At 37.6% G+C, this 25,462-nt stretch overlaps 1 protein-coding gene and 1 pseudogene across 9 annotated transcripts; one reads left to right on the plus strand and one right to left on the minus strand.

Annotated features, from left to right (window-relative positions):
- Positions 1-4,579, plus strand: LOC107772674 (ABC transporter A family member 2-like; annotated as a pseudogene).
- On the minus strand, positions 3,767-25,462 carry LOC107793820 (ABC transporter A family member 7). 9 transcript variants are annotated; one of them, XM_075219564.1, is made up of 20 exons: positions 25,266-25,460; positions 24,826-25,108; positions 24,649-24,728; positions 24,360-24,489; positions 23,914-24,033; positions 23,696-23,820; positions 22,896-23,057; positions 21,287-21,449; positions 21,089-21,214; positions 20,898-20,981; positions 19,540-19,901; positions 18,179-18,379; positions 17,869-17,978; positions 17,669-17,753; positions 17,358-17,486; positions 17,156-17,261; positions 16,863-16,951; positions 15,359-15,409; positions 14,875-15,197; positions 3,767-4,248 (listed from the first exon to the last, which is right to left on the minus strand). In XM_075219564.1, exons 1-19 carry the CDS (start codon positions 25,320-25,322, stop codon positions 14,919-14,921), a joined length of 2,742 nt encoding a protein of 913 aa, XP_075075665.1. In that variant the 5' UTR covers positions 25,323-25,460; the 3' UTR covers positions 3,767-4,248; positions 14,875-14,918. The 9 variants fall into 9 exon arrangements, 8 of the variants coding, with proteins under 8 accessions (XP_075075665.1, XP_075075666.1, XP_075075667.1 ...); XM_075219565.1 differs by having other exon boundaries at positions 24,360-24,480; positions 25,266-25,458; XM_075219566.1 differs by lacking the exon at positions 15,359-15,409 and having other exon boundaries at positions 25,266-25,456.

The raw sequence follows: 25,462 nt of genomic DNA on the forward strand, positions 1-25,462 counted from the left end.
ACAAGGAAAGTTGGCTTAGAGAATTTGAAGAGATAGAGAAGAAGATCGAGAGAAGAGCAATATGGAATTGCAGGGGGGAATCCCTCTGCTGGTGCAACAGTACAAAGCATTATTCAAGAAAAATTATTTACTGGCATGGCGTAACAAGCCAGCCACATTCCTACAGCTCTTCTCATCACTCTTCTTCATCTTCCTTCTCTTCGCCATTCAGAAAGCTAGCGAAGGTGGCTCGTCCTCTGTTGAGAAGGATTTGCCCGACCCTGAACCTCTTGTCGCCCCACCTATCCCCCCCTGCGAGGACAAGTTTTTCATTAAGGTCCCTTGCTATGATTTCATTTGGAGTGGCAAAGATAGTTAAACTATTGGTGATATTGTCAGAAGAATTATGGCTAATAATCCTGGTAGGCCTATTCCTCCCAACAAGGTATGGATATATAATGGACCACGTACAATCACTCGCGCGTTTCATTCATTCATTGATTTTCATTCTCTTTCCTTTCTTGTACAGGTTCTTGCATTTAACACCAGAGAAGAAGTGGATAAATGGCTTTTCAATAATCCTGTGCGTTGTACTGGAGCTCTGCACTTTAATATAATAAATGGAAATATTATCAATTATGGTATACAGACAAACTCTACCGAAGTCATGAAGCGAAGAGTTTTTCAAGATCCAACTTTTAAGTTCCAAATCCCACTTCAACTAGCAGCAGAGCGCGAAATCGCGAGGACTCTCATTGGAGGTAGGTATATATGTGATGTTGTTATGATTCATTTACTAGCTAGATATATAATGATGGTTTCTTCTTTAATTTTCTTTCAGATCCAAATTTCCCCTGGGTTGTCAGTTTAAAGGAATTTGCACATCCTCCTGGTGAAGAAGCCACTACCACGTCTAGTATGGGGCCAATCTTTTTCCTGGCAGTTACTATATTTAGTTGTCTTCCAAATCACTGCTTTCATCACTGAAAAGGAACTCAAGCTTCGACAGGTATATATCGCCTTTTAATTTTGCCATTTTGATACTGTCGAAAATATTCATTGGTTTATATTTGATTCTCTTACAGGCAATGACTATGATGGGTCTCTTTGATACTGCTTATTGGTTGTCATGGATCACTTGGGAAGGACTCCTCATTTTCATCTCTTCTCTTCTCACTGTCATCTTTGGAATGATGTTTCAGTTTGATATTTTCTTGCGCAATAACTTCATAGTCGTCTTCCTTCTCTTTTTCCTCTTCCAACTTGCTATGGTATGTATGCCTCCATGCATATAAAACTTTTACCTAATACATTCCATACAGTTTTTACTTATTGAGATATATAATTATGTTCCTTTTGCAAGACTACTTTTGCATATTGGCTGTCTGCTTTCATAGACAAGTCAGCTTCAGCAACAACTGTGGCTTTCTGCGTCTTTATTGTTGGTTTCATTACTCTGGTAAGGCCATATCTTGAAATGGTTTATTAATTAGTATTACTTGAGTAGAATAACATATATATTATGTTCCACTTCTCAGATGGCTTCAGGTGGTGGATATCCCTATTCAAATGCTTATGACCAAAGCCACAGGAATTGGTGGTCCTTGTACCCACCAAATCTTCTTTCTGCAGGTCTTCAGTTACTTACTAGAGCAACTGAAACTCCTAAAGATCCAGGTATTAGCTGGAGTACTAGGGCAAAGTGTCTACCTGCTGAACCAACGTGCGTAATTACCATGGTAAGACTAGACCACACCTCTCAATTATTTGATTTCAGCATCTAATCTATATATATATTGCATGCAACTAATATATATATTGTTTTAACAGCATGATGTATATATAGGGCTCGTATATATAGGGCTCGTGACATTGTTTTTTCTCTTTTTCGTTCTGGCTGTATACTCTGACAATATAATTCCAAATATCTCTGGTGTGAGAAAATCAAAATTCTACTTCCTATTTCCTGGATACTGGACTGGTAAAGGTGGAAGTAAAGTGAGAGGTAAACACAAATTTACTAAACTGTCTACTACTACTTTTATAATAAAGCTAGTCCGTTAATTCCTTTTTCTATGTTAGAGGGCGGTTGCTGTAGCGTCTGTTCAGGTTCATTGCCAATGCCGCAAATTACTACACCAGATGACGAAGACGTTCTTACAGAAGAAAACACAGTTAAAAAGCAAGCTATGGAAGGTGGATATTCCAAGATTGCAGTTCAAATTCGCGGCCTTATCAAGACATCCTGGAAAGTCAAAAGGTTTCTGTTGTTTATCAACAACTCCTCCTTTCCATAGTGTCAAGGTACTTCATCTCTATTGATGCTGCAAAATTTAGTAATAACAAAAACTTACGAGTCCCTCTATTTCTGACGACCATTCATGACTGTAGGGCTTATGGTTGAACGTCGAAAAGGATCAGCTACTTTGTCTTCTTGGGCCTAATGGAGCTGGGAAAACTACTACGATAAGTTGTTTGACTGGGATTAACCCTGTTACTGTTGGAGATGGTAATAATGGCTTAGTTTCTCACATTGTATGATCGATCATTCAAAGTTGCAAAATGTGTTAACATGGAGTGATTTTTTCAACAGCATCAGTATATGATCAGTCCATACGAAGCTCTATGGGCATGACAAACATTCGAAGGATGATGGGGGTTTGTCCCCAGGTAACTCCTCCTCTCTCTTTTTTTCTCTGTACTTTTCTCATTTTAAGTCTCTAATAGAACAAGCTGCGTGCTAATCCCCACAGTTTTAGATTGGAGGAACTGACTCTTTGATTTCAATTTGTAGTTTGATATTCATTGGGATACATTATCTGGTCATCAACACCTTCAGTTTTTTGCCAACATTAAAGGTCTACCCCCTGCTTCAATAGACACGGTATTACACATATGCCTAAACTATATCAATCCTCTTATACCAATTCTTCTATGGGTAAACTTATAAACAAAGCTGTTTCAAATATTACTAAATCAGTTCTTCTATCAAAAACAGGTTGTAGAGAAACTATTAGCTAAGTCAAAAATCACAAAGGTAGCAGCCAAAATGAGATCTTGTAGTTACAGTGGAGGAATGAAACGACGACTTAGTGTTGCTATAGCCCTTATTGGAGATCCAAAGTTGGTTATTTTGGATGAACCGGTAGGTAGTGGTAATTAACTAGAATTCTTACTTTTATGCTAAAAATAATTTTTGTTCAACATTTTCTTTTCATGATACTCTGTAGACTACTGGTATGGATCCGATAACGCGAAGGCACGTTTGGGACATAATTGAGGATGCTAAAAAAGGGCGTGCCATTATCTTGACAACCCATTCAATGGAAGAAGCTGATATCTTAAGTGACCGCATCGCTATCATGGCAAAGGGAAGGCTTCGTTGCATTGGAACTTCAATAAGGTTGAAATCTAGATTTGGAACTGGTTTCATTGCTACTGTAAGCTTTTCTGGGGAGACGACATCTCAACCTGAAGCTGTGAAACAGTTCTTTAAAAGTGTATGTCAATAGATACTTCTTTTACTCTCTTTTTTTCTCTTTCAAGGACTGGTAGTAATGACATATAAATTCTACTGACAGCAGCGTTTGGACGTGGTGCCTCAAGAAGAAAGCAAGTCCTTCCTAACTTATGTTATTCCTCATGACAAGGAGAGGGTGTTGACGGTAATACCTAGAATATCTTAAGAATTTAACTTATATATACTGCCAGTATAAAGAAGTTAAACTCATATCCGTTTGATGATTGGCCTTTACACCTATCAGGACTTTTTTGCTGAGCTTCAAGGTAGAGAGACAGAATTCGGCATAAAAGACATCCAGCTCGGTCTTACAACTCTAGAAGAAGTTTTCATGAACATAGCTAAACAGGCAGATATTGAAAGTGCAGCAGCTGAAGGAAGATTTACAACTCTTACTTTGAGTACAGGGGAATCAGTTGGAGTAAGTCAATTATCAGGATCTTCATTTACATAATATTAGTACTAGATAAAATTTGGTGGAAAAAATTTTAAATCTAAATTCATGGTGGAATAAGTGACATTTCTTCTTACTGTTCAGGTACCTGTGGGATCAAGATTTGTGGGAATTCCAGGAACAAAATCTCCACAGAATCCTGGAGGTATTATGGTGGAAGTATATTGGGAGCCAGATGATTCTGGTAGACTTTGCATTTCTGGTCACTCGCAACACATGCCAATACCACCTCATATTCAACTACCAGATCCTCAAAATGCCAAATCGGCTAGACCCCTAGGAGTTGTAATTGACCCTGCACAACTCAAAATGTTACAGTTATAACAAAATATTAGGAAATATAGGGACCTAGGTACGTAAACTCAGATAAAGTATGAGATCAAAAGTGTCCACTGTGCATAGTCTTATCCAATTCGAGTCTGAGTTTACCATAAGCAGCTAGCTCTTCAAAAGGTGAAAGTTTTGCAGTAGGAGCCTTTAGTTTGTTGATTTGGTTCAAAAGTTTTGCATATCATTTACGTGTATAGGACCATAGGTAACATGTCGTAAATTTTGCAGTTTTCTTGTAACACAAGTATCTCCTTTATAATGACATTTTTGGCTAATGTATAAGCATATTTACGACAGTATCATAGTGATACCAATTTTGCAAGTTTCACTTGCATATACAGATTTTTTCTGCCAAGAATATAGCACTTTATAAATTCGTTACTAGTTTAAAGTGCTTTCTGTGGCTCAGTGATGGTGAGAACTGAAGTGTATGAATAGAAATCTCTTGGTAAAGTCTAAGTGATGCTTTATTTTGTAAACTCATCTATGTGAGCTTCCATGTGACCAGGAGGTCACGGGTTCGAGCCGTGGAAACAACCTCTTGCAAAAATGCAGGGTAAGGCTGCGTACAATAAACCCTTGTGGTCCGGCTTCGTAACCAGTTCTAAGTCCATTGAAAGGAATAATGGTAAGTTAACAGTAGATGTAAACATATTCAGATTAAAATGAGTCCTTATTATACTAATAACATATATAGAGAATCCATATCACTAAGTCCAATTATTCTGGGATTGACGCTGTAACACTCCTCAAAATTATAAAGTTTCGAGACACGCTAATTATAGAATTAAATTATTATTATTATTATTATTATTATTATTATTATTATTATTATTATTATTATCTTGCCTATAGTGAAAATAATATATACACACACACTTAAATAATTGGATATACAATTAGAGGAATATTAATAATTTTTAATGTTAGTAATTACTAAAAGTATGTGTAATAAAATACTACTTAAGTCAAAAAAAGAAAAAGAAAAGGGGAAGCACGTGCCAAGTAAGGCCATAAAGGGCTGTTGGACCAAACATAATAGCCTCACAGAGGCGTGAATACTTTACAAAAGCAAACAGAATTAACATTCTGTTTGCTCGAGAAATAGAGGCACCAACTATTCACGCAGGGCAACGAAAATTCTAGGGTTCTTCATAACTCACTGATTTTTTTACTCAGATATATAAAATTTCCTATTCTCAATTACCCTACAGTAGTAATAGGTAAGAGATGAATAGTTAATTCCCTTCTTTCTCCATATCAACAATAAATTTCATGTTTAGGTGTGAAACTTTAAAATTGATTAAAATGCACTGGTTGTTGTAGAATCAATTGTTTGACTGGTGTAAATTAGACTGGGGTCTACGTATTGGCTCGAGAAGTTTTGAAGTGAGTTGATATAACCCTTTACTAAAGTGGTTTAACTCACAAAAGCACTCACACAAATGTTTGATGAATTGCATAAAAGAGTTAATATATACTTAATTGGAGTAGTAAGTACCTATTAGCTTAGAATTATTTTCTAGCTAAAGTTTAGATGATTACTTGGATATATGTGCATAAATTTCATATTTTTATGTTATTCTTATATGCCATTTTCATGTTGAAAATTCATGAAGGATCAAGAACCTTTATAAATACTTTTGAATGTTTATTTCATTCTTATACCATGCCTTACATTTAAGGATACTAGTATGAGTATGTATAAAAGATTTAGACTTGAAAAGTTACAAGAAGAAGTTTTAGAAAGAAAAGATTTTTGGGAGTATCCTTTATTCTGAGAAGGGGTCATCGTCCAGGCCTAGGGTCCTGACCAAGGCGTTGACTTCCTGAAACTACCTATTCGATCAGGTTGGGATCGAACCCGTGCCGATCACACGGTGACAAAGACAAAATTAAGTCAGGATAGTTGGAACTCCCAAAGTATAAAGTGAAGTATTTTTTTTATAAGAAAGAAAAAGAAAAGAATTTTATTTAGAATATTCATAAACTGCTATTATGCAATTATTTAGAATTATTCTTATAAGCTTTATGTTTTACATGCATTTAGAACCTTTGCGCATAATGTATATGTTATTAAAGTTTCGCCCCTATTGTTGAAACTCGCTGAGTATAATGGATGGTACTGACGTTCCCTTTTAGGAACCTACGCTGGTCAGCGGTACAACGTAGGAACCGGATTTGCAGGCGAATAGGCTACGAGTTAGGACTTCCTTCTCTTCCAGTGCTATTGGTGAGCTCCGCTTTTGTTCGTGGAGTATTCCTTAGAGCCATCTTTATTTAGTTATTTCTTTGTTACTTAGAGAATTGGCCAGGAAATCTCATGTCTTGAGCAGTGCATCAGTTTATCAGTAGAGGCTTCATAGACATAGTCGTTGGGTTAAGATTCAGATGTTTTTGATAATAACTTAGCAGTATTTTATTGGTTACTATGAATAAAGTTTTGGAGTTGATTTATTTAAATGTTTAAATTAATCAAAAGTATTTGGTTAGAGTATTGCCTTATTGCATATAAAGTTTGGAGTTATCATAGATTTGATAAGCAGAGATGGTTCGCTCGGTCATGTTTAGTGATCGAGTATCGGTCTTGGCTTGTTCAGAAAATGGGTCGTGACAAACTTGGTATCAGAGCCTCAGGTTTATGGAGTCCTGAGGGTCTATAAAGCCGTGTTAGTAGAGTCTTGTTTATGTGTATGAAGTGCGCCATACTTATAAACAGGAGGCTACCAACATTTAGGAAAAGTCTTATTTTTCTCATACTTTAGATCGTGCAGTAGATCCTGCCCCTAAGAAATTATCTAATGTATTCGTTTCTCCAAAACTCACAGAAATGACTCGTACTCGCAACTCTGACACCAACACTCAGGATGCTGCTCAAGAAACTATTGCTACTATTGTGGCTCAAGACAGAACTAAAAAGGCTTCAACTCAAAAAAGGAAGGGTAAATCTACAAATGGGGTTCAAGTACCCCGGGTTGAACATGAAGAAGGGGTGGAGCATGATTATCCAGTACCTCAAGATCCAGTGCCGCCCCCAACATCAGCTCCGGCTCAGACAACTATATCTCTAGAGGTGAGTCAGATGTTTAATGCAGTCAACAGTGCTATGGAGATGTTTAAAGCCTTCATGGACAACCAGAACGAGAGAAGAGATGAGATTTCACCTCAATCAAATAGACATAACAATTCTGAGTCGTCAAGAGTGAATGAATTTTTGAAGTTGAGTCCTCCAGTATTCCATGGTTCTATAGTTGACGAAGATTCAATGTTGTGGCTGGAGGGTGTGAAGAAAGCCCTCCGAGCGTAAAAGCATTTGATGATGAAGCTGTAGAGCTGCCTGCTTACCAGCTTAGAGATGTGGCTGGCGCTTGGTTTGAGATGTGGGAGAAGGAAAGAGATGAAAATGATGGTCCGCCTACTTGGGAAGAATTTGAAGAGGCTTTCATGGCTAACTTTATCCCGGAAGAGGATAGGGAATCTAAGGCTACAGAGTTCGAACAGCTCAAACAAGGGAATAAAAGTGTGCAAGAGTACTACATGGAATTCATAAGGTTAGCTAAGCATGCTCCTCACATGGTTAAGACAGAAAAAGCAAAGATTCGCAGGTTTGTTGGCGGTTTGGCTTACCACATTAAGGATACGACATCAGCTGCAGCGGTAGGAATGACAGCTTTCTCCTCTGTTGTGGGATTCGCCAAGCACTTAGAAAAGACAGACAACAAAGGAGAGAAGAAAAAGAGCACAATAAGAAAGCTCGGATAGCAGGCAGGTTTAATGGTACATCCAGCGGAGGTGAAAGGGATTCCTCTAATAAGGAGTCATTAGCACCAGCTCTGTCCAGTCATCAGTCAGGTGGTGGGTCTTCCTTCAAACGTACCCAGAGTTATGGAAATCAGTCTCGCCAAAATCAGAATTTTAGGACATCATCCTCACATAGCCAGAGTCATGCTGAGCAACATTCACACCAACAAAGTCTTTGTGGAACATGTAAACGACAACATTCAGGTCAGTGCAAGCTTGGGTTTCATGGTTGCTACCATTGTGGAAGCATTGGTCATATAAAGTCCAACTGCCCAAAGTTGCGATGTAATTTCAGTGGTGGATCAACTCGTCCTTCTAGTTCCTCAGCTACTGCAGTTGCACCACCTTAGGGTCGTGGTTCTCATAATCAGATCGGGCATGGGGCAAGCAGAGGTGCAGATCGAGTTACTCAGGGAGGGGGACAACCCCGTTTGTTTGCTACACTTTATCGTCAGAGTGCAGAGGCATTTGCAGAAGTTATTACAGGTATAGTTTTAGTCTGCTCACATAATGCTTATTCCATAATGGATCCAGGTTCAACGTTTTCATATGTGACTCCATACTTTGTAATTAACCTCGGACTAGAACCTGAATAACTTAGTGAGCCATTCCTAGTATCTACTCCAGTTGGCGAGTCAGTGAAAGTCACTAGAGTCTATAGAGGTTGTATAGTTTCAGTCCAAGGTCGCAACACCAAAGCAGATCTCATAGAGTTAGAAATGGTGGATTTTGATGTGATCATGGGTATGGATTGGTTGTCTTCCTGCGATACCATGTTAGATTGTCATGCCAAGATAGTCAGGTTCCCATTTCCAAATGAAGAAGTCTTAGAGTGGAAGGGTAGTTCAGCATCGCTTGTAGGTAAGTTTATTTCTTACCTTAAGGCACAACGAATGATCGGTAAGCAGTGTCTCGCCTATTTGGATCACATTATTAATCAAGAATCAGAACCACCAGCTCTCCAGTTAGTGCCAGTTGTTAGAGAATTTCCATAATTTTTCCCAGATGACCTTCCCGGACTTCCTCCCGAAAGAATCATAGACTTCGGCATTGATCTCATGCCAGGCACACAGCCCATATCTATACCTCCTTATAGGATGGCTCCAGCAGAACTTAATGAGTTGAGAGAACAGTTGAAAGACCTTCTGGACAAGGGTTTCATCAGATCGAGTGTTTCACCGTGGGGTGCCCCGGTCCTGTTTGTCAAGAAGAAAGATGGGTCTCTCAGAATGTGTATCGACTATAGGCAGTTGAATAAAGTTATCATTAAGAACAAGTACCCACTGCCAAGAATTGATAATTTATTTGATCAACTTCAGGGTGCAAAGTACTTTTCAAAAATATACTTGAGTCGAGGTACAATCAGTTGAGAATCAGAAAAGAGGATATATCGAAAACAGCCTTTAGAACTCGCTACGGGCACTATGAATTTCTAGTGATGTCCTTCGGGTGGACAAATGCTCCAGCTGCATTCATGGACCTCATGAACAGAGTTATCAAGCTATTCCTGGATACCTTTATTATTGTGTTTATAGACGATGTTTTGGTGTACTCTAAGAGCAAGGAAGATCATGCAGAACACCTCAAAATAGCCTTGCGGACCTTGAAGGAAAATGAGCTTTATGCCAAGTTTTCAAAATGTGAGTTTCGGTTGCAGTCAGTGGCATTCTTAGGCCACGTGGTATCTAGTGAAGGAATAAAAGTAGACCCTCAGAAGACAGAAGCAGTCAAGAACTAGCCTAGGCCGACAACGCCAACCGAAATCAGGAGTTTCTTGGGGTTAGCTGGCTACTATAGAAGGTTTGTGGAGGGGTTTTCCTCACTTCCAGCTCCATTAACTAAGTTGACTCAAAAAGCATTTAAGTTCCAATGGTCAGACGCTTGTGAGCAGAGTTTTCAAGAGTTAAAGAAGAGGTTGACCACTGCACCTGTGTTAACCTTGCCGACAGGTTCGGGTGGGTTCACAGTGTATTGTGATGCCTCCAGAGTGGGCCTTGGTTGTGTTCTTATGAAAAATGGAAAAGTTATTGCTTATGCTTCCAGGCAGTTAAAGAATCATGAAAAGAACTACCCCACACACGACTTGGAGCTTGCAGCAGTAGTGTTTGCATTAAAAATATGGCGACACTACCTTTATGGCGAGCATTCTAAAGTGTTTATAGATCACAAAAGCCTCCAGTACATTTTCAAGCAAAAAGAACTAAATTTGAGACGGAGAAGGTGGCTCGAGTTATTGAAAGATTATGACATCAATATCTTTTATCACCCGGGCAAAGATAATGTGGTAGCAGATGCACTTAGTAGGAAGTCAATAGGTGTCTTGGCCCATCTTGCAGTACAAAGGTGATCTTTTGGTCAAGAAATTCAAAAACTAGCAAACGATGGAATTAGATTGGATGAGACCGAAGAAGGAGATATAACTGCTTATGCCTTAGCGCAATCCTCCTTTGTTGTGCATGTTAAGGCTAAGCAAGACGAAGATCTGTATTTAGTGAAATTAAAAGAAGGAGTTAGAAGCAAAGAAATCACTGCTTTCACTCTAGGAAGTGACAGAGTTTTGAAGTTGAATGATCGGTTATGTGTGCCTGATGTAGATGGTCTTAGGAAGGCCATAATGGAGGAAGCTCACAATTCGAGGTACTCTATCCACCCAGGTTCTACCAAAATGTATCTAGATTTGAAAGAGTTGTATTGGTGGAAAGGCATGAAGAAACAAGTAGCAGATCATGTGGCTAAATGTTTAAATTGCCAGCAAGTCAAAGCCGAGCATTAGAGGCCTGGTGGCCTAGCTCAAGACATAGAGATACCACAGTGGAAGTGGGAGATGATTAATAGGGATTTCGTAGTAGGTCTACCTCGCACATACCGTAAACATGATTCAATTTGGATTATTGTAGACCGACTAACAAAGTTCGTGCATTTCCTACCAGTAAAGACGACAGATTCCGCAGAGTAGTATGCGCAGTTGTACATCAAAGAAATAGTCCGATTGCATGGTACTCCAGTTTCAATCATATCTGATAGAAGCCCTTAGTTCACGGCGCATTTTTGGCAGGCATTTCAGAAAAGATTAGGTACCAAGGTCAATTTAAGCACCGCTTTTCATCCACAGACCGATGGCCAGGCAGAAAGGACCATTCAGACTCTCGAAGATATGTTGTGTGCATGTTTTATAGATTTTGGAGGTAATTGGGATGGTCACTTGCCACTTATAGAATTTACTTACAATAACAGCTATCAGGCCAGCATTGGTATGGCTCCTTATGAAGCGTTGTATGGGCGGAGATGTAGGTCTCCAGTGGGTTGGTTTGAACCAGTAGAGGTGCCATTGATTGGTCCAGAGTTTGTTTGTGAGGCTTTGGAGAAAGTTCAACTAATTAGAGAAAGACTTAAAGCAGCTCAGAGTCGTCAAAAGTCTTATTCTGACAAGAGGCATCGTGAGTTAGAGTTCATGGTTGGTAATAAGGTGTTTTTGAAAGTTTCACCAATAAAAGGAGTTATGAGGTTTGGTAAGAAAGGGAAACTTAGCCCTAGATTTATCGGACCTTATGAAATTCTAGAAAAGAAAGGAAACGTGGCTTATAAGCTAGCGGTACCCGTTGAGTTGTCCTCTGTTCATCCTGTCTTTCATGTGTCTATGTTTAGAAAGTACATTCATGATGAGTCGCATATAATACCTGCCGATACCATAGAAATTAAAGAAGGTTTGACTTATGAAGAGGTACCTATATAAATTCTCGATAGACAAGTAAGAAAGTTGAGAACAAAAGATATAGCATCGGTAAAAGTTTTGTGGAGTAATCATGGTTCAAAAGAAGCTACGTGGGAGGTCGAGGAAGATATAAGGAAGAAGTATCCTTATTTATTTGAGTAACAAGGTAGGTGAACTTAGGTTTGGCTTGACATTTATATTTCATTTATTAAATACAAGTTAGCAAGTGTTTATATCCTTCCTAGATTATATTTAATCGTTGTAGTGATCTAGTTTATGCTAGAGTATATTTAATTCATTAAAGTGATTTACTTTTGCTAAAGTGTTGTGCTTTAGATTCTAGTTAGTTATTGTAGTACCTCCTTGCTGGAGCGTGAGTAATTAATTTATGAGTTGTGTATGGTGCCTATGAATGGCCTGTTATGATATATTTGGTTGTTGGTGGTGTATTTGTGGTATTTGTGACAGAGATATTTTTTGGACAGTCCAATTTACAAGGGAAACTCTGTCAAAAGTTTTGAAAATTTAGGGAGTTAGCGAAAATTTTGAGTCCCTTGGAAAGGTGAGTAGGGCTAAGAAAACTTAAGAGGCTCAAGGACCTAAGAAATGATTGTTAGCATAAGAATAAGGCCCTAGCAACATTCGAGGACGAATGTTTTTAAGGAGTGAAGTTTGTAACGCTCCTCAAAATTATAAAGTTTCGAGACACGCTAATTATAGAATTAAATTATTATTAACTTGCCTATAGTGAAAATATATATACACACTTAAATAATTGGATATACAATTAGAGAAATATTAATAATTTTTAATGTTAGTAATTACTAAAAGTATGTGTAATAAAATACTACTCAAGTCAAAAAAAAAGGGGGAAGCACGTGCCAAGTAAGCTCATAAAGGGCTGTTGGACCTAACATAATAGCCTCACAGAGGCGTGAATACTTTACAAAAACAAACAGAATTAGCATTTTGTTTGCTCGAGATACAGAGGCACCAACTATTCACGCAGGGCAACGAAAATTCTAGGGTTCTTCATAACTCACTGATTTTTTTTACTCAGTTATATAAAATTTTCTATTATCAATTACCCTAAAGTAGTAATAGGTAAGAGATGAATAGTTAATTCCCTTCTTTCTCCATATCAACAATAAATTTCATGTTTAGGTGTGAAACTTTAAAATTGATTAAAATGCACTGGTTGTTGTAGAATCGATTATTTGATTGGTGTCAATTAGACTGGGGTCTACGTATTGGCTCGAGAAGTTTTGAGGTGAGTTGATATAACCCTTTACTAAAGTGGTTTAACTCACAAAAGCACGCACACAAATGTTTGATGAATTGCATAAAAGAGTTAATATATACTTAATTGGAGTAGTAAGTACCTATTAGCTTAGAATTATTTTCTAGCTAAAGTTTAGATGATTATTTGGATATATGTGCATAAATTTCAGATTTTTATGTTATTCTTATATGCCATTTTCATGTTGAAAATTCATGAAGGATCAAGAACCTTTATAAATACTTTTGAATGTTTATTTCATTCTTATACCATGCCTTACATTTAAGGATACCAGTATGAGTATGTATAAAAGATTTAGACTTGAAAAGTTACAAGAAGAAGTTTTAGAAAGAAAAGATTTTTGGGAGTATCTTTTATTCTGAGAAGGGGTCATCGTCTAGGCCTAGGGTCCTGACCAAGGCGTTGACTTCCGGAAACTACTTGTGCCAAAGTAGGGAGCACACGAGCCGAGGGTCTCGTTACTGAGAATTTACTTAGCCATGCTAAGGTATGAGACATGAGCACCGAGAACCATGAAGCGAGTGGCACCTCGCGGATTGGGTCTATTCGATCAGGTTAGGATCGAACTCGTGCCGATCACACGATGACAGAGACACAATTAAGTCAAGATAGTTGGAATTCCCAAATTATAAAGTGAAGTATTTTTTTTTATAAGAAAGAAAAAGAAAAAAAATTCTTTTAGAATATTCATAAACTGCTATTATGCAATTTTTTAGAATTATTCTTATAAGCTTTATGTTTTACATGCATTTAGAATTTTTGCGCATAATGTATATGTTATTAAAGTTTCGCCCCCTGTTGTTGAGACTCACTAAGTATAATGGATGGTACTGACGTTCTCTTTTGGGAACCTACGTTGGTCTGCGGTACAACGTAGGAACCGGATTTGCAGGCGAGCAGGCTACGAGTTTGGACTTCCTTCTCTTCCAGTGCTATTGGTGAGCTCCGCTTTTGTTCGTGGAGTATTCCTTAGAGTCATCTTTATTTAGTTATTTCTTTGTTACTTAGAGAACTGGCCAGGAAATCTCATGTCTTGAGCAGTGCGTCAATTTATTAGTAGAGGCTTCATAGACATAGTCGTTGGGTTAAAATTTAGATGTTTTTGATAATAACTTAGTAGTATTTTATTGGTTACTATGAATAAAGTTTTGGAGTTGATTTATTTAAATGTTTAAATTAATCAAAAATATTTGGTTAGAGTATTGCCTTGTTGCATATAAAATTTGGAGTTATCATAGATTTAATAAGCAGAGATGGTTCGCTCGGTCATGTTTAGTGATCGAGTGCCGGTCCCGGCTTGTTCAGAAAATGGGTCGTGAGGCATAGTTAGTTGATTGCTTGATATCCTTTGCCAGAGTGTTCTTAATAGTACGTTATATTTTTACAGACCTATAGCTCTTTAGTTCGGTCTTCTTTTCAAAAAAAAATCGAATCAATTGAGACATGCTATATCAACTAGAATGAAACATTTTCTAAAATTACAATTCTTTGAGACCACTGTTTAATTGTTCAAAGATCTCAATTATCAATGCTGTCACACAATATCATGCAAACCAAGTTAGTAACAATAAAATGGCAACATTTATTTATTCATGAGTACCTCATGCTTGAGAGTGAGGATACGGGCGATAAGGGCAAAGAAGAACCTTTATGTTCTAAGTAACAAAACCATGATCCTTTATACCACAAATCAACAATCATTCTTGTCTAGAAAAAGAACAACTTCAATTCACATCTTACAAGCAAAAGAATGAAGGATTCAAGCAGATGAAACTTACTGTATAACATCATGCTTTAAGATTATTAGTAGAACTGTAAATCACTATGCCTCAGTTGCCACCTTGATGAAGACATCCTCCAATGTTGTGTCAGCCAAACCCCAAGACTGGACTGGAAATCTCTCCTTTGCTTGTCTAACTGTTAGGAACACATCTGAAAATTTCACCTCATCCTTTGGCAGCTCAAATTTCTGAGTTCCATACAAATGATATGTCTTCTTCGCATTTGGAGATAGATGTTTCACTAAGTCTTCCACTTCACTTCCATTTTCGGGTGATGTAGTCATGGTGAACATGTAGGATCCCCCGTACCTAGCCTTTAACTGCCATTTCACAGGTCAACATATTACATACTATATGGTCAGAAGGATGTTCCAGCATACACACTATAGCTTTACCAGTAAATAAAACTCTCCATTCAGCGGGGTTATACAGAGGGAGTTTCTGCTAATTGGACGGTATAGAGGTAGCGATTTTAGAGTACCATGATTTCCGATGAGGCGTCAATTGTTAGAAATAGTGCCTTCGGGGAAATCTGATAGAAAAATATAAATAAATGGTCATGAAATAAAATCACGGTGGGCCCACTTCCCAAATACAGTATGCAGAACATTAAAAAATGAACTTAGCTTCCAATATGAGCAACCTATGGGGCAATAACACGTAAGTATTTATAGAAATACGGGAATTCATCCCTCTCCATCCGCGAGGTCATAAGTTCTTTCTTTTGTTATCTACAGATAAGAACGAATCGGATCGATTCGACTGATATGATAGATGGAATGAGAGTTTGTGTTCTAATTGGTTAGGACTTTGTTTCCCTTTCATTATCTTCTGCTCTACTTGTATAGGTTGGGAAAGGGCCGGGTGAATTACTTTTGGGAGCTAAGTCGAAGATCTCGGTGATTTTATGAGTGGTTGATAAACTGCGATTGCACTTTTCTTTAGAAAGTCCCATGGCTGTGAGGCTTGGCAGATAAAGAAAACGGTGGATACTTTTCCGGGTAGAAGGTGACAACCCAAGGTGGCTCTTAGCTACACATCAGTGCTCAAATTCCTTAATCGTTATTGCCCAGGCTTCGATGATCAACCCCGGGCACATTTAGGTTTTGATCTTCGGCCATCCAGGTCCTCGGGACCCAAAACTATATTATTCAACTATATTTCCTTTAAAATGAAAAGATGCAAAAGGTGTTGATACTTCCTATCCACATAGAAACCTCTCTCTTCCACACGTTACCAGTGGATGCTACAACCGCTATCACTTTGGCAGCAGGATGGGAATAAAGGTTGAGGAGGCAGGGAAGAAAAGGTTATTTGCTATTGGTTTACCCTTATATCAAGCCTTGGTACGGCCTACACACGATGGATGAAGGTTTTGGCAAGGTTAAGAATGGATGGTACCTATAATCAGACCCAACTGTAGCAGTACTTGAGAAGAATACGATGTGCATTAAAGCTAACATGTTTATGCAGACATATTATGGGCTTTGAATTTCATACTCATTGAAAGTATGCTCATCTCATATTCTGCAATTTAAAATTCACTTCCAGATTCCAGAATCCACGTTTTACACAAGTTCATTGATCCTTAACTTGTTTCAGAGCCTTCCGTTTTTGTTAACAAAGAATTATGGAATCGCATAGATTTTTCCGGTACTTCTGCTCTAAGATATTCATATGGATCAATGAAATGAGCATCACATGATGAAAATTAATAAAATTTGATCACACTAGATAAGAATTTAGCAATCATATAATGGAATGATTCAGCAATAAAAAAAAAATATCCAAGCTCCAATTGCCACTCTCCCCACCCTACGCACGCCCACTCCTTCAATAGATGTTATCCTAGCTAATTCAGTAGGAAACTAATCTAGAATAATACCTTCTTCCAGCAATTCCGAAAACAGATACAAGCCTCAAATGTGACGGTCAAGTTCCAAAAAATTGAATTGTAAACTAGCTGGTAAGATCATAACAGTCACCTCATCTGTAGTTCCCAAGCACTGGAAGTTTCCATCCACAAAGATACCTATCCTATCACAAAGATATTCTGCCTCATCCATCGAGTGTGCTGAGAGGAAGAGAAAGAAAAAAATGTTATCCCTAAATGACAGCAGAATGGAACATAGAGCCTAAGTTTGCTCCATTTTCTAAAGATGCATAACAATGTTACGGGCATGTAATTATCGCATGGCAATTGCAGGCAAGACTTCAAGACAACTAAATAGTAGCAACCCAAAACAAAACTTGTATAAGTAAGAGTGGAGTAGAGTACTGGTGAGAATGATTGCTCTATCTTGCTTTGCATGCTTCACGACATCCCACAACATTTTACGTGAAGCAGGATCAAGTCCGGTGCTGGGCTCATCCATATAGACAATCTTAAAAAATTTGACTTCTGTTAGTAATAACCAACTGGAACCCAGAACTTCAGGACAATTTCAAGGCATAATATAAGAGGACAGATCTGTACATACTTTAGGGTCCCCAATCAATGAAATGGCTACACTGAGTCTTCTCCTCATACCGCCACTATATTTTTTTGCTAATCTGTCAGCAACTCCTCCTTGGGAAAGATTAAAACTTTTAAGAGATTCCTCCACTGCCTGTTGCAATAGGATAGTATCAAAGAGAGGAAACCAAAATGCATTAAACAGTAAATCATCGTGATATAGGGCTTTCTCGGAATATCACTAAACAAATTAATAAGAAAACTATCCAAACTGTTCCTCAATTTTGGCTTTAGATAAGCAGGTGTTGAAATGACGTTGATGGTTATGTTACATACTTGGCTTAAAGCAGCACCCTTGAGATTTTTCAGTCTTCCATAAAAGAGTAAGTGTTCCCTTCCTGTTAGGGTATCCCAGAGCAAGCTAATAAGCATTGGAGAAACAGAAAAATGGAATGAGTCAACACTTCAAAATTCAAAACAAGAGCAAAAATGACGCCGCAAGTGTTCTTGGCCATGATGAAAACAAATAAACTTACTCATGTTGTGGACACACACCCATGCTACCATATATTCCGTTCATTTGAGTCCGCAAATCTAAACCCTCAACATACGCACTACCAGAGCTTGGCTCCAAAAGCCCAGTCATCTATCATTTAGTACCATAGCTTGCTTGATAAGTTCCAACATATTGAGAATGATAGGAAAAGAGTGCAATTTACATAATTCACACCAGATCTTTATTTACCCCATGATAACATGGCGTATGGTTTTTTTTCTTTTCTATATAACATGGTGTAGGTGGGTAGCTAAAATTCGTTCCCAGTTACTTTAGATAATTTTACTAACCATGCCAATAAAAGTAGTTTTGCCTGCACCATTTGGGCCAAGCATGCCAAAGCATTCCCCACGCGGTAATGCGAGAGTTAATCCTTTAACTGCAATTTTATCAGGGTTCCCATCCTTTCCTGGATACATCTTTTTGAGGTTGTAGCAAATGGCAGAATAATTCGAATGTGGCTTTTCTAGCAACTGTTCAACCTTCTCTCTCTGCAAAAGAGAGCCAGAAAACGAGAATGAGATGACTCCAGTATAGGCATAGTGCAGGTCAATTCAAGTGACAGCGACTAAAACACAGAAAGCCTCCAAAAAATCATATTGAAGCCATAACTCAACCTCTAAAGCTAACTCATAATATGAGGATTTTCCAAGACAGTATAAGAAGACAACAACCTATACAGTGAACCAATGTGAGACAATATGACACCCATGCACGGTCAGGCCAAGGCATTTCAAATGTGGACAACATAATATATGGGAACCAATATTGGGTAAACTAAGAATAGAAAAGGGTTTGACTCTGATACAATGTAAGAAAATAGATTTTCCGTCTAACTCAATCCCAAAAGCTAGCCCATGAGGTAAAGATTGCCAAACTCAGAAGGAGAAAATAGCTCATTCCCTATCCCCGGCTTCCCCCTCCCCCTCCCACTCCCTCCCTCCTCTGCATGCCTAGGACTAGACATCTGGCTTAAACCTCGATGTACCCTTGGTGTAATTCAACTCCAAAAGCTAGCTCATGAGGCGAGAATCGCCCAACACCATAGAAATATAACATCCCGTTACTTCAACTAACATGGGACACTTAATACCCTGCATGCCTAAGACTGGACATTTGGAGCATGAACAATAAAACTTGGGGACCCAACATTTGCTAAACCAAGAATTGGGATGAGTTTTCCTCTAATGCCATGTTAAGAAAATCAACATTGTCCAAAAATATACAAGGAGACAACAACTCATTCTATCAACTAATGTGGGACTCTACCACCCTCCCCAAGGTTAGACATTTGGAGCGTGAACAACATAATATCGAGGCTCAACATTTGGTAAACCAAGAGTGGGGTAGGTTTGACTATGATATCATGGATAGAAGTACACATAGGACCTAGTTAAACCCCAAAAGCCAGCTCATGAGCTCAGTATTGCCCACAATCATATAACAAGACAACAACCCATTCCCTCAACCTATGTGGGACTCATAACAACCTCTGCATGCTCATGACTGGATATCTGGAGCGTTGACAATATATCTTTGGGGCCCAACTAGTTCGAAGCATTGTGCTTGCATTTATGGTCCATGAATTCATGAACCACTTCAAAGACTTTTGTACATGAAAATCTTAAGTAAAGGAGGCAAGATGAATCACCTCTTCGGAAACGTCATTGTCTTCAATTTGAACACTAGATTCCGCGCTCTGAAAAGAAGGTTTCTCCAATGATGGCGAATGCTTCTTTTGAGAATTTGGCAAGAAGAACAGAAGACTCCGACGGTTTCCACTTCCAGATGATATAACTTGGTCAAAGTAATAGGAAACAATCAGAAATACCACCCACTCCATTGACATGATAATCAGAACCTCTCTCATGCCATTATTGCTGTTACTAAGATACTCCCAGGGCATCCCATAAGTCCCTACCCTGAATCCCCCACGGGCATACTGGGACAGCTCATATAACCCTCGATAAAGAGAAAATCCAGGGTATAATTCCATGAAAATTATCCAACCACCTACTCCACCAACAAAAAAAAGAAAAGAAAACACCCCATGTTATTGTGGATGAGAGATACAAGTAGAATCCAAATATAATGAATAAATGAAGAAGAAAAAAGCATTAGACCAGAAAATAAAATTACTGCTTGAAGTAATCCACCAGAATTTCTATTTCTACTGAAACACAACAGGAGTAGATAAACAGCCATAATTGTCCAAACCACCAGATCAGGTGGAGGAATTATACCACATTGGTTGTCCAGAATACATAATGGTGACAGGCTATGATGGATCGGAACTACACCATTCTTTTCAGAAGTATTTGTAAGAAGTGTCTTTGGAAAAGAACATGGAACATCAATTAATAGATATTGCCAAATTGATGGGCTTTTTTTCCCTGTGAAAATGATCTATTTAAGATAACATGAAAAATATGAAAGGACAGTCGACTGTTTCATTTGTCATAGGTACAAAGAACCAAGCGATCTCGCAGAGAAGCAGACTGATCGGATGCGTAACTCGTAACGCAATTTTAGGCCTTCCAACATGTGGACATGCCTTGTTTCCTTAACCTTGAGCTGATCTAATTATTTTTCCATTTTGATCCTCTAAAGCTACTTGGAAGAGAAGACAAAAATAACGAGTCAAAGGCTACATCTAGAGCTGCCACCTCCCAAACAGCCAGTAAAATATGCTCAAGTGGACTTAAGGAATGATTAAGATACAGAAAACAAATTTATCTCTCTTATTTTAGATCAGAGGATTAAGATAAAGTTTCCGGCAGCTTTGCACCTAATCCAAGATGTATTGAGCAGTATTTATCGTGTTATAATGTAAAAGACATCAGTTAAAAAGAGTACAAGATCAGTTCCTTGATAACAAAATGAGTCTTATAAAGTTGAGTGAGTTGGCAAAGCTATAAAGTGCCCACATTTATCAGAAGATAATTGTCTACCACAGTTAAAGGTAGAATAATAGATTTATGAACAAAGTAATTGGGTTAACCTACTTACGAGGAAATGATGCATCATCAACTAGGGGCTGGAAAAGGAGAAAAGCCAAGATCCCCGTCCCAAAGACAATTGTATAGGCAACAACTGCAACATCCATTGTTAAGGTTATTATTCATGAAAATCGATCCTCTTTTGAGTTGATTACTCATGTACTGCAAAGAACTTCTACAAACTTCTGCACTGGAACCAACCTGAGGCAGTCTTCAGATTTGAGAATACTGCAGCTAATAGAAAGGCCATAGAGATTTGCAGGTTTGTGAAGACAAAGTAAAAGATGCACTGGACACCATATGAATTCAGCTTGAAAATCGTTAACCCTGTAAAACAAGAAAATATATTGAACCAGCTCGTGTAAACGTGAAATAAGCAGCTGAACTGTGCCGTATTACCTGTCAATACACCAAATCCAAAATAACAGCACATGTAGATCAAAGATATGACAACAAAATATGCGTAAGTAATCATCCAATAAGGAACATCTCCAAGGCCATGCATCTTAATCATGATCCGTAACTTCTGTTGCTTCTCGTAAACCAGCGATGATAATATAACCTACATTAAAAGAACTGTCCACTTATATCAAGATGGAAGAAGTGAAGCAGTTCTGTAGTCAGATAAGTTTATAACTCTACATAGAAAATGTAAGAAAGTAACTAATATCCTTGTCTTAAATACCAAAAGAATCATACTCTTGCAATTTTTGTTCTCTGGAAATGCCTTTCAAGTAGGAAATTATGATCAGAAAGACATAGTAATTTCAAAAAGATAAACATTTACTTTCATGAACACGGAGCAGTTATGGTTTTAGTCGTGCATGTATCGGATGTCAAAACAGGGCCCATCCCGTGGTTGCATCATTTGGCTTTCAACTTTGAATATAATCACGACATAAAACAGTTACCTAAAACATCTAATCTTTTATATTATGAAAATGGTCTAACCTATGATATTCGATCACTAAGACTATCACACCTAATTATGAAAGAACACACAAAAGTATTGATCTCAGTAATTCTGATATATTCCTTTCTTCTCTTAGTTATTAACAAAATATTTATGAACTTTCTCAAGATAATGGGATAAACTAAATATTATACCAATCACAAGATTTTTATGCAAAAAAAATTCTAAATTCTAACCAAAACTTGGATATACCTTAGCTCCTAATTTCTATAGGGAAAAACTTAGCATGAAGAGGAAAAACTGTTGAAGACATAATTAAGTAAATAAAAGTGTATTATCTCTAATAGCTTAAGCTTTTAGATGAGATGGTCACACAGTTCAACAAAAACAAAAGGGAGAAGGGGCTTAAAAGTTAATAATCATGTAAGATCGATTGAAATTGGCTCTTGAAAGTTTTAACAAAGAATTATCAACTGAGAGAATCTTAAGCACTAAAATGTATATACATTTTTGTTTCTCCAAATGAATGCTTTTGAACTTGTTTGTTATATTACATTACATAAAAATGTGACGCGAAGTCTTTTTGTTACAATTTATGCTTATTTAGGGAAATGGAAAGACAGAACTTCAATTTTCTTGGAGCATTAGATGTATGTATTTTTGTTCTGAACTCTGAAGTGAGGATAACCATACACTTCATTTGTATGGTGCTTTTGCAAATCTAGATGCTGTAAAGGATTTGGAAACAGCCTACTATCAAAAAGTATCACATGAAGTGGATCTTTCACCATGTAATTGTAGTTATAAAGTAAGTATTTGTGACTGGACTAACTTCAAAAGTGGATTTGAAGTTCCAGGATCAGCTCTAATGTAATAAACGAAAACAATAATAGAATATAAGTAGATAAAATCTTTTTTTCATAACAGCTGAAGCTCGAAAACTATATCTATGGACCGCTAAAATGACTTCAACTCGAAAGAAAGTAAATCATCAAAACACTAGAAACGTCTAATAAATGATAAATGCAATAAACTTCCACCAGAAAAGCATCTTTTGACGCAACCATACTCTTCACAAACTAAATAAATATTTACCGGAAATATTTGTAGAATGACCCATGTAAAAAAGACAATATTGAGAAACGTAGATATGTCATCTGGCCTTCGGAAGCCACCAGGAATTGGCATCTCAGCTACAAAATCTAGAACCATCTTCGTAGAGGGACCACGTAAAAACTGGAGATAGGCATTCGTTACCTACACAGAAAAGCATAAGAATCTCATATGTCCAACATGCTGCCAACAGCATTCAAATATTGTTGTACAATCAAGGAAATTTAGAACAATAAAATGTGAAATACATTGCATCAAGAAGAAGGTGTGCAAATGTTGGCACCAAGCATTAGAACTTAGATCAAGTTAGTATTTGCCAGCACATATTCTCAAATGTTGGCACCAAGCATTAGAACTTAGACCAAGTTAGTATTTGCCAGCACATATTCTATTAGTAACCAAGCTGTCTGTTGCATCTTTAGTTTGTTCGTTATAGAGTCTATCTAAAAAATACTACTTATAAATTTCAAGCTTTCATATATTTGCTCCTTTATCTACACAATTTCTCATGATTCCTAATTTGCTATGTTAATTCAAGTTCGCATTACTACTTCCAATCAAATGATGCTCTCTCACTATTTGTTCAAAGCTTGTGGTAAGGAGAAACATCATTTGATGCTGAAGATGAAGATTTAGGTTAATTTGTAAAAGCAGCAAGCTCCACCTGCTAAGTACAATCCAACAATTAACTGAAAAGAAATTAAGAATATTTAAACTATATAGCCTTTTTATTGATTTGGTAAAGCTTCTATTCAGTGCATAAAAAGGGTATAGGGATATACCATATTCTCAGCACGGGGTATTTTCAACAATTGAGGTTCATCACCTAGATGAAATTCCTCATAAGTAGAATTGTATTGAATGTTGACGTTGAAGTTCTCTCCACTTGTATCCAAGAAATCATAAGCTGTGGGAGACGAGAAAAGTATCAGTGGGAAGCATATCCCTGCGGGGATATCAAGACGTGAAACTATAAATTCCAGGAATCTAAGAGAATAACCTGCCAAAACTTCATTTAGTTTCCCCTCTGTATTTCCTTCTCTGAATCCTTTGAATTGCTCATCATTAATCTCCGCAGAGGTATTGCGCCACAAATTTAAACCTTCCACGCATATGACCTCTAAATGTGGTGTAGAAGTAAAATTTAGTGCATGTTACAGACTTCTACAGTTTAAAAATATTACTCAAGAAGAAATTGGGTACATTATAAGCATATAGAATGCCTAAGGACAGGGAATGAGCAAATAAAACTCACACTAAGAGTCGGATTAAAAAGTTTTGCAGAGTAGCATAAGAAACGATTGAACTTCACGGGCTTCATTTTAAATTGTTTTTTTACTGCATAAATCTGATGACATTGCAGAACTTGGAAAATAAAACAAAAGAGATAGATCCAGCTATGTTCTAAAGATATTAGCACCAACAGACAGTATCAAAAGACATTACCAAGTTGCAGTCCTTCTGATGTGGAGTTTGTGGAGAGCGAAGGTATTGCAGCAGAACATTGAGGTCGCACATGAAACAGTAAGTTTGGGACATATGACGAATAATAGCTGATGTTTGTTCCCTGAAATATCTTCCAAAATCACATATTACAGAATGGTAATAAAAAACATGATAAGCAGAATAAAGACTTCAAATTTGCTACAACCTAACTCAACAATCAAGACCAAGATTCAAGGATAGGAAACAATAGAAAATGAGGGAATCAGAATGAAGAGGAAAGAGAACTCACGAAAACCCCATTGGCAATAGTTTCAAAATCAGAAGTTGAATTTGGTTCAGGAGAATCTATGAACAGATTCCCAGCCACACCTACCACAATTCACAAATTAAATTTAGAAAAATTGAGCAGACTCACCCTTTTTTTTAGGGTACTAAAGGTAGCATATGAGAAAAACAACAAGTTTACTTTCTCCAAGGGTTCTGTTGTTCCCTGTGATAAGTACTGTTGCAGGACAAGAACCAGTTTCTCTGCAAGACGCATCAGGCAAGCCAGAAAATGGCAATGAATCGGTCTTCACGGCACGAAATTGGGGAGAAGGGATTTGCAATAAAGGAGGAAATTCATCAGGAATGGAGGGGCCTTGTTTCTCTCTTTTAGCTTTGTTGCCGTAGCTTTGTAAAACACCTAGCAATATAAAGAGAAGTGCTGGGAACAAAATCACCTTCAAGTGTGACTTCACATGCCGTTTCTAAAATGTGGAAAATAAACCAAAATCAATAGTCAGAAACTATATATGTGATTTCTCTTATTCATGTGACTAATGAAATCAAACTCAAAGAAAAAGAATCCAAAAACAGATACAGAAACTCGGTAATTATGAAAACAACGAGTTATTGATCACTTACATGGTATATGAGGTTCTTGCGGAACAAAGCATTAGCTTGGTTCAAAAAGTGAGCCATTGATGAAAAAACGTTACTGTTTCCGAATCCGAATAAATACAAGAGAAGAGCTGGGAATTGGGATGTCCCTTTTACTTCACATTGGTGCAACTAAGTGCATGTTCGACTTTACCGATGAATATGAACTGATGCCATTTGTA

This window comes from Nicotiana tabacum, chromosome 8, assembly GCF_000715075.1.
Source record: "Nicotiana tabacum cultivar K326 chromosome 8, ASM71507v2, whole genome shotgun sequence".
Lineage (NCBI taxonomy): Eukaryota > Viridiplantae > Streptophyta > Magnoliopsida > Solanales > Solanaceae > Nicotiana > Nicotiana tabacum.

Bases quoted from the DNA above. Each gene is read 5' to 3' on its own strand.
- LOC107793820 (XM_075219562.1), bottom strand. From the start codon at position 25,322: ATGGCTCACTTTTTGAACCAAGCTAATGCTTTGTTCCGCAAGAACCTC. The intron at 23,058-23,695 runs GTATATCCCTAT...TTTTCTGTGTAG, and splicing joins TACCCCGTGCTGAGAATATG to GTAACGAATGCCTATCTCCA. The intron at 17,262-17,357 runs GTATGTACAGAT...AAATTTTTTAAG, and splicing joins CATTGATTGGGGACCCTAAA to ATTGTCTATATGGATGAGCC.